Below are 10,081 nucleotides of genomic sequence, written 5' to 3'. Positions count from 1 at the left end.
ATATCGTACAAACAGGCGGGAGTTATTTTAACACCATTACATATAAATAACAATAAAATGTAACCACTCAAAACAAGTTTAAGCATTTAAACACAAACAAACAAGGGTTTCGCTGCGCTAATCTGTGAGGATTAGTATGATGTGTTACATAAAAGAGAACCTAGATTAAAAAAAAGTTGCATCTAAACTGTGAGTAAACATATGAACATGGATTCTAAACACGCTCCAGTAACACATTTCGACGCCTGCGCGTGTGATTAACAAACGAATCAAAGATGCCATGAATGTGCACTTTTTAAATTCGCGATTTATTTAAACTATATTTACTGAGCTACACTTCGGTCTCTCGTCCATCAGAGAGCTTCGCGTACTCATTTATGGGTATTGTATTTTTATGGTTCCGTGCTTGTCGTCTATGTATATTAAACAGGACGATGCATTAAACTACATTACCCATAATGCTCCCCGTGTCTGACTGTAGACCGTTGGTTATCCGGGGATATCGCTACTGCTATTTCTCCTCAGTCTATCGTTCTCCCTTTTAGAAGATTGACACAACTAGGTAGGGAAAAAAGCAGAGAAAGGGAAGCAAATCACAAGCAAAAATGGCAGAGCTTGGGGCAGGCAGCCTGTTACAAGGGGATCCTACTTTAAACGATCAAGAGCAGGAGCTAAACGAGCGTTTGAAGCGGCTCTATCCGGCCGTGAACGAGGAAGAGACCCCGTTACCCCGGTCGTGGAGCCCCAAGGATAAATACAGCTACATCGGGCTGTCGCAGAACAATCTGCGGGTACATTATAAAGGTACACACACAGGACACCATGTAAAGCGTGTTGAACTGTCAGGGTTTGGGCCTTGACGTTGCCTAAACAAACTGGCGCTGTGTTTTTAGCTGAATGTGATTATGTGCGGAATCTCCCTGATCTGATCTGATCTGATCTGATCTGATGTGATGTGATGTGATCTGATTTTCCGTCCTTCTGCTTTGTTTCCTTCTGTGGTTTGACCTGTACAGCAGCTCAGAGAGACAGTAGCTGTCTTCAGTAGCTGTAGCTGGTTAGCTAACGCCAAAAACATGGTTTCAGTGAGCTGGTGTTGTTTTGCGTTATAACGCATTACAATGCTGACTTGGCTAACTTGTTCTCCCAGCAGGAGCGTTATAAACCAGGCCAAGCCATGTTTTACTCCTAACAGTCTTCTAGCTCATTTTTTTCCCACTAAATTATTCACAGTGTTAGAAAAGCCCTGCATTGGCCGTGAGATCCCAGGTAACATTAACCGGTTACATTCACTGCTGAAGCCTGGTTCACACCGATGATTCATTTTCTGACCAGTTCCAGTGTGTACAGGTTGAAGCCAGTGAGCTGTCATATGGCCTGCTGTCGATACACACACCTTATATGAGTAAACTGGGATATATTGTGTGTGATATTGAAGCTGTACACTAGCTATATTTAGGTCCAAACTAGTCTGGGAGCTCAGTCGTGTCTGTGTCAACTCAGATTGGGCGGATTTTAGCTACAGATAAACTCTTAGTCGTGGATTAATGGAACATTAAAAGTGTTTTGAGTCACTGAGCTCTGGCCTTCAGCCCCCCTTCTCTCTCTCTCTCTCTCTCTGTCTCTCTGTCTCTCTCTCTGTCTCTGTCTCAGTCTCTCTCTCTCTGTCTCTCTCTGTCTCTGTCTCTCTCTCTCTCTCTCTCTCTCTCTCTCGGTTTACTCATTGCAGATGTACTGTGTAGTATGTTGAAACATTGACACTTTGTTTAAGCGCCCCTTTTTTATTATCTAACCTCCGACAGGGGAGCTGATTTGTTCAGCCTGTCACAATGCAGAGCGCATAAAGCTGAGCTGCATTATCTATTTATGAACCTGTTCGAAAGGGTCAGGTCACATCGCCCCACTGAAAAGACCAAAATTAGATAAAATTACACGGTCGCTCAAAAACTGGTACATTCATCAGTCAGACATGGCAAGCAGAACAATTACAACACATCTCCTGCCCAGTAAGCTTCAATAATACAAAAATAAACAAATGTCTTTAATAATGCATACTGGCGTAAATAAGAGCAGTCAGAATCCTGTGCTACATGGCGTCACTTCGGTGGCAGTGGCATCACACAACGGCAACATCTTAACTGCTTTATTACCAGAATCAGAATTAACTTCATTACCACTCAGAGTTTTGTCTGTGTACCATTTACACAAACGTACGATGGCTGCCAAATTTCAAATGGAAAAGCAAAGTCCATCTGCAGTCACATTTCTCATGCCTTACGAGTCCTGACTGTCATACCGAAATAGCAAATACCCTCTGCGTCACATACGGAGACTGCCAAAATTCAAACTCGCACTTCCCTTTAAATTTTCCTATGCCTTACACAGAAAGCTGTCAATCACTGTTGGAGGTGGGAGTATATCATGCCGCATTTGTGTTTGAAAGTGACTTTTGTATCAGTGCAATATTAATAGTATCTGGACAGAAATACAGAACAAACCTTTTGTATTATTATTAATGAGGTATTTTTGGTCAAAAAGTTTAGAGAGGTGGAATTTGTGCAAATTCTTCAAGGTGTTTTACCAACTTGCATCTGGGGAGTAAAGTAATGTTCCTACATTCCTTGCCACTGGTTATAAACATGTGAAATAATTATTTCACTTTAATTATGTTAATAAATGTCATTTTACATTTGGCAGACACCCTTTAGAACCTCTAGAGTGACTTACATTTTATACCTCATGTTATACAACTGAGTAATTGAGGGTAAAGGGCCTTGTTCAGGGGCCCAGCATTGGCATGGTGGACTAAGTATTAAGTATAATGAGTATTGGTGAGTATTAGTGTTCGAGTTCAGACTGTGATATCAGGTGAGAAAGTCTGGCATCTGGTAAGGTGTTTAGAGACTTTCTACATAACTTCAAATAAACACATTCCTCCGACGTTTTCTTGGAGTAAGTTTTGTTCAGATATCAAATATTGAATTGAGAAACAGAATCAGGATGTTTTTTCTTGTTTTTGTTTGAATGCTTCTAGTCAGCTTGCTACAGTCAGAAAGAGCAGTGGAACAAAAAGGGTAGACCCGGTCTGATAAGTTGAGGCGTTTTTGTTATTCACTCTTTTCGTATGTTTCTAATTATTGTCCGTGAAATGGTCATAAAGGTGTTTTTTTTTATCCTCTTGCGCATGGAAACCTTACTAACATACCAAGCTTGTTTGACAGTAGTCTAGATTGTGGCGCAAGAGACAAACTCTTTAGTATCACCTCTGTATCTGCCATCCAGCCAAAGTGCACGAGTGTGTCCTACATGACAATTTCTACAGACTGCGGACAGATTTTTTTCTGCATGTTCATCTGTCATCTGTATCAACTGTGATACAGACTTGTACAGACATCAGTATAACAGCATGCATAGTAGGACTTTATTGTTTTTATTTATTGTTGTGTTGGGGATCTGTTGTTGTTGTTGTTGGGTAGAGATCTGATAATGGTGCTTAATTGAGATTTTCATAACAGCTTAGTATGATTAGTATTGACAGAAGCGTGTACTTGGCTCGGCTCTTTGTCCTAATCTGGATGCAGCCACCTTTTGTCCCGAGGCGTTTGCAGCAGCTCGTCTTTGTAGGGGATTGAAGCTGCTACTCCCCCTCGCCCTGGTGATTTCAGTGCTATTTTGGCTAGTGTGCCCTGTTTCCGTTTCTCAACACTGCACTGAGGCTAATTTGTTGCTTTGTCAGGATAAGAGCTGTCTCGGCTTTAATTAGGCTACCAGAATGACACAGAAGTCCATATCACCAAAGCTCTGTGTTCGAAATACTTTCAGATTTTTTTAGATTGAGGTTTGTAGAGAGCAGAGAAACTGCTGTATGTTTTCAGATAGATGAAAGTTTACATTTTATGGTATTGTGCCACATAGGAAAACTGGAAGAACCCTGAAGGAAAAGGAAGGAGATGACTGGCATCAACACACACTCGGTTTCAGCACTGTGTAGAATTGTCAGGGTGGAACAGAGTCTGCTGGGATTTCATATTATAGCATAGATACGAGTTAAACAGAGTTCATTATGCAGATTCAAATGATGTGGTGACAACTCCACCCACCCAATACCTTACACTTACATTTCAGTTTTCTTAGCAGTTATAGGAGGAGAATGACCTCAAACACAGCATTAACTTCACACATGCACATGCTATGCACACATGCACACACCATGTAGACCAAAATCTAGAAATTGTCCGTGTCTTTGCGCATGTCTGTGACTTTGCACCTTTCTGTCACTTTGTGTGTGTGAGACTTTGCCCGTGTCTGTGTCTTTGCACACACATGCTTGTCTGTGCACGTGCATGTCTGTGCCTGTCTGCTTGTCTGTGCACGTGCATGTCTGTGCCTGTCTGCTTGTCTGTGCCTGTCTGCATGTGCGTGTGTCTGTGCATGCGTGTGTGCGTGATTGAGGTTAAGTTCCTTTTGGAATTGATGTTATGTTGGACGTACTAAGCTCTGTTTTGAGAAGGAAATCCTGAGTATGAGAGTTGTTTCTAAGAAAGCGGCTGTTTGTACTTACTCTCTCTTAGGGCTGGGCGATCAAACGATAACGATATGTATCGCGATAGACACGTGATCAATATCAATAAAAATGTGTTCAATAAAACGTTCAATATTTTTTATTCTTTGTCGGAAGAGGTTGCGAAGCAACTTTGGTGGCATTAACAAAGGCACTCACTCTCTGGTAACCTAGCAACGCAGGGAGTGACACGCTAACAGCCAATCATCTAACAGTATCATGTTTGGTTGCGCCATATCGTTGTCTCATGTTGGTCTGCTGGATTCCTCTTCAAATCAAATCAAATTTTGTCACATACATACATACAGGGTACAATATGCAGTGAAATGCTTTATGCAACTGTCCGGTATAAGAATAAAAAAGCAAGAAAAAAATGAGAATAAAATAATAACAGGTATAAACTGTATAAGAAAACTATATAAAAATATAGATGAAGAAATAATGTATGTACATATGCATAATATACATATACATAACCAGTACCAGTAACCAGCGACTGATGAGCAGAAAATGAGCCGCAGCGAGCGAGGAAATGGTAAATAAAAGAGGACGTCAGCTCGCCAGTATGGCAGTTTTTTTGTATATTGTAAGTTTGACCGTAGTCAGACCAATGCCGTCTGCAAATTATGCAAGACTGTCGTTCTCGCCAAGACCCCGGTAATACCACAAACTTGATTTACCACCTTAGCCACGCTCACCCTTTGGAGCACAGCCGTATTCTACCAACAACAACTGTAGCTGCAACACTAACACACACACACACACACACGTACATACATACACATGTCCAGACCAGAAGCATCCCTGAGCTCTATGTTTATATTTAACACTTTGCACTATTTTATTACACTTTATTAACCATTTCTTACATTTTCTTTCATTTTGCACCTTGAATGTTAAGAGAAAATTGTTAAGTGGTCATTGTGACTTTAGACTTATGCAGGGCTGTCAAGTGTCACACATTGAGAGTGACAGTCCCTCATTTCAGTCTTTTGTCCCGCTCTCCCACCACACATCGTATTTCTCACGCAGAAAAACATTTTGACTATTTATCATATATTTAATATGCTGCAGCGCCCAAAATGTATCTGCCCGCATCGTTGTCTCTATAGAACCGGGCAGGAATCAAGTGCGTCTCCCCTGGAGTTCTTAGTCGAGCTTGACACTTATCAGCCAATCAAAAAAAGAGGCTACACCATAGCCAATCAGAAAATAGCACTATTGTATCTGGGTGAGATTTAATGCAACAACCAATGGAAAAAAAACCCATATTTGAACAAAACCTCAACACGAAACAGCTTGTCTCTGGACAGGACATTGTCCTCAATCATGACGCTAAAAATGGCTGGGCTTGAGCCGAACTGTTTTATATGGGAGCAACATTACAAATGATAAAGGAGTCCAAAAAGGCAACAAACACTTACAATAAACAACACCAGTCAGAATCTCTCTCTCTCTCTCTCTCTCTCTCTCTCTCTCTCTCTCTCTCTCTCTCTCTCTCTCTCTCACACTCACACTCACACACACACACACACACACACACACACACTCACACTCACACACACACACACACACACACACACTCACACACACACACACACACACACACACACACAAATTAATGAATGGAAATTGAACAAATACTTTGTATTTGGTTAAAATGTGGTCAGTGATCCTGGTGAAACACAGTTTCACAAAAAAATTTATGGGGGATCGCTGTGGGGTTGTTACTCTTGCCTGTCTTCAAAACTTGAGAGCCCTGCTTATGTTTACATTTTAATTATTTGTGTTTTCCTGGTTTTTGACTTTTCTGCCTTAATAACTGAGGGAATTATGATCATAGGAAGGTTAAGTTTAAAATAAAAATGTTTAAATATTATATATTTTTCTCCTGGTCCTTATTTTAAATGGGTCATAAAAAATATCAATAATTATCGATATCGACCGATATGAAACACTGATATTGTGATACAGTTTTCAGCCATATCGCCCAGCCCTATTCTCTAGTCTGTCGTTGTGTTGCTCTGCTGCAGTTTCACTTCATTCACAAATTTTTGACGTTCATTTTTAATAGAACAGGATCAATAACCACTCGGTCCTCTGACTGTATGCAGTTCAACTAGCTTTTTATGAGCTTTATATGAGCTGACAGATCAGAAATCATGACTATAGATCGGTTATTGATAAACAGCTTTGCTCTTGAGTCTCCTGCAGTGAAGTTAATAACTACAACAAGATGGACTTCTTATTAAAACTAAATAATTTCCTAAACACACACTTTTTGACCATGTAATGTTATGCCTATAGAACTGTATTTTATGAATTTTCTTAATAAAAAACTTGGACATTAGCATTTACAAGGCATCACTGGTGTAGATAAATGGTTTAAAAGGTCATGTTTGGTCATATAAAGCATATCCTTACAGTTAAGTAAGTAGCACACTTATGTAGTGGCCTGGTGGGTTTCTTCACATTCTGCTTTGTTCACAACTTCTGCCTTCTAAACAGACAGTCATGCATGTTCCCCGAGGTTGTCGGATTGTTGCGGCTTCTTTTTAGTCGTTGCTGTGTTTACTGACACTGGAACGCCGCCCTTTGTCCCTTTGTTTCCCCTCTTATCCTTTTCTCCTGGTCCTGGATTTGTTTCTGTCCTGTCACACCACTGAGTCATCAGTTCTGCCATGATTCTGAGTGGAAAGGCTTTGAGGAACATGAGCACCAGCATGGTGATGGGGTTTGTGTGTGTTTTGATTTTAGTCTTCTTTATGGTCCTGGAGGTCCTGCATCTCACAAGGAATAGGACTTGGATGTGTTCTGTTGTTTACATTGCAGCCGTGTCAGAAGACAGAGAGGTCATTCCTGCAGGCCTTTATGTGAACCTGAGAATCTTGTGTACTTTCCTGTTTAGTTGCTGATTAATAAATTGAGTGTGTGTGTGTGTGTGTGTGTGTGTGTGTGTGTACAAGATGGTGTGTTAATGTATGTACGAGAGTGTGTGTGTGTGTGTGTATACGTACGAGAGTGTGTGTGTGTGTGTGTGTGTGTACGTACGAGAGTGTGTGTGTGTGTGTGTACGTAGGATAGTGTGTGTGTGTGTACGTAGGATAGTGTGTGTGTGTACGTAGGATAGTGTGTGTGTGTGTACGTAGGATAGTGTGTGTGTGTGTACGTAGGATAGTGTGTGTGTGTGTACGTAGGATAGTGTGTGTGTGTACGTAGGATAGTGTGTGTGTGTACGTAGGATAGTGTGTGTGTGTACGTAGGATAGTGTGTGTGTGTACGTAGGATAGTGTGTGTGTGTACGTAGGATAGTGTGTGTGTGTACGTAGGATAGTGTGTGTGTGTGTACGTAGGATAGTGTGTGTGTGTGTACGTAGGATAGTGTGTGTGTGTGTACGTAGGATAGTGTGTGTGTGTGTACGTAGGATAGTGTGTGTGTGTACGTAGGATAGTGTGTGTGTGTACGTAGGATAGTGTGTGTGTGTGTACGTAGGATAGTGTGTGTGTGTGTACGTAGGATAGTGTGTGTGTACGTAGGATAGTGTGTGTGTACGTACGAGAGTGTGTGTGTACGTACGAGAGTGTGTGTGTGTGTGTACGTAGGATAGTGTGTGTGTGTACGTACGAGAGTGTGTGTGTGTGTGTACGTACGAGAGTGTGTGTGTGTGTGTGTGTGTACACGTAGGAGAGTGTGTGTGTGTGTGTGTACACGTAGGAGAGTGTGTGTGTGTGTGTACACGTAGGAGAGTGTGTGTGTGTGTGTACACGTAGGAGAGTGTGTGTGTGTGTGTACACGTAGGAGAGTGTGTGTGTGTGTGTACACGTAGGAGAGTGTGTGTGTGTGTACACGTAGGAGAGTGTGTGTGTGTGTACACGTAGGAGAGTGTGTGTGTGTGTACACGTAGGAGAGTGTGTGTGTGTGTGTACACGTAGGAGAGTGTGTGTGTGTACACGTAGGAGAGTGTGTGTGTGTGTACACGTAGGAGAGTGTGTGTGTGTGTGTACACGTAGGAGAGTGTGTGTGTGTGTACACGTAGGAGAGTGTGTGTGTGTGTACACGTAGGAGAGTGTGTGTGTGTGTGTACACGTAGGAGAGTGTGTGTGTGTGTGTACACGTAGGAGAGTGTGTGTGTGTGTGTACACGTAGGAGAGTGTGTGTGTGTGTGTACACGTAGGAGAGTGTGTGTGTGTGTGTACACGTAGGAGAGTGTGTGTGTGTGTGTACACGTAGGAGAGTGTGTGTGTGTGTGTACACGTAGGAGAGTGTGTGTGTGTGTGTACACGTAGGAGAGTGTGTGTGTGTGTGTACACGTAGGAGAGTGTGTGTGTGTGTGTACACGTAGGAGAGTGTGTGTGTGTGTGTACACGTAGGAGAGTGTGTGTGTGTGTGTACACGTAGGAGAGTGTGTGTGTGTGTGTACACGTAGGAGAGTGTGTGTGTGTGTGTACACGTAGGAGAGTGTGTGTGTGTGTGTGTACACGTAGGAGAGTGTGTGTGTGTGTGTGTACACGTAGGAGAGTGTGTGTGTGTGTGTACACGTAGGAGAGTGTGTGTGTGTGTGTGTACACGTAGGAGAGTGTGTGTGTGTGTGTACACGTAGGAGAGTGTGTGTGTGTGTGTACACGTAGGAGAGTGTGTGTGTGTGTGTGTACACGTAGGAGAGTGTGTGTGTGTGTGTGTACACGTAGGAGAGTGTGTGTGTGTGTGTGTGTACACGTAGGAGAGTGTGTGTGTGTGTGTGTGTACACGTAGGAGAGTGTGTGTGTGTGTGTGTGTACACGTAGGAGAGTGTGTGTGTGTGTGTGTGTACACGTAGGAGAGTGTGTGTGTGTGTGTGTACACGTAGGAGAGTGTGTGTGTGTGTGTGTACACGTAGGAGAGTGTGTGTGTGTGTAAACGTAGGAGAGTGTGTGTGTGTGTGTGTACACGTAGGAGAGTGTGTGTGTGTGTGTGTACACGTAGGAGAGTGTGTGTGTGTGTGTGTACACGTAGGAGAGTGTGTGTGTGTGTGTACACGTAGGAGAGTGTGTGTGTGTGTGTGTACACGTAGGAGAGTGTGTGTGTGTGTGTGTACACGTAGGAGAGTGTGTGTGTGTGTGTGTACACGTAGGAGAGTGTGTGTGTGTGTGTGTACACGTAGGAGAGTGTGTGTGTGTGTGTGTACACGTAGGAGAGTGTGTGTGTGTGTGTGTACACGTAGGAGAGTGTGTGTGTGTGTGTGTACACGTAGGAGAGTGTGTGTGTGTGTGTGTACACGTAGGAGAGTGTGTGTGTGTGTGTACACGTAGGAGAGTGTGTGTGTGTGTGTACGTAGGAGAGTGTGTGTGTGTGTGTACGTAGGAGAGTGTGTGTGTGTGTGTACGTACGAGAGTGTGTGTGTGTGTGTACGTACGAGAGTGTGTGTGTGTGTGTACGTACGAGAGTGTGTGTGTGTGTACGTACGAGAGTGTGTGTGTGTGTGTACGTACGAGAGTGTGTGTGTGTGTGTACGTACGAGAGTGTGTGTGTGTGTGTACGTA

The 10,081-nt window shown here is 42.8% G+C and overlaps 1 protein-coding gene across 2 annotated transcripts in view; it reads left to right on the top strand.

Annotated features, from left to right (window-relative positions):
* The first annotated feature begins 461 nt into the window (after window positions 1-461).
* Window positions 462-10,081, top strand: part of ranbp10 (RAN binding protein 10) — a 59,377-nt gene continuing 49,757 nt past the window's right edge. Inside the window, exon 1 of one of the 2 annotated variants that reach the window (XM_047822327.1) lies at window positions 462-804. In XM_047822327.1, coding sequence (XP_047678283.1) covers window positions 606-804 — 199 coding nt within the window. In that variant the 5' untranslated portion in view covers window positions 462-605. The remainder of the gene's footprint in view (window positions 805-10,081) is intronic. The other variant, XM_027161361.2, reaches the window with a different exon arrangement.

This window comes from Tachysurus fulvidraco, chromosome 13, assembly GCF_022655615.1.
Source record: "Tachysurus fulvidraco isolate hzauxx_2018 chromosome 13, HZAU_PFXX_2.0, whole genome shotgun sequence".
NCBI classification, from domain to species: domain Eukaryota; kingdom Metazoa; phylum Chordata; class Actinopteri; order Siluriformes; family Bagridae; genus Tachysurus; species Tachysurus fulvidraco.
The sequence above is the reverse complement of the archived record's forward strand: the minus strand, read 5'-3'. Positions and strand labels throughout refer to the sequence as shown.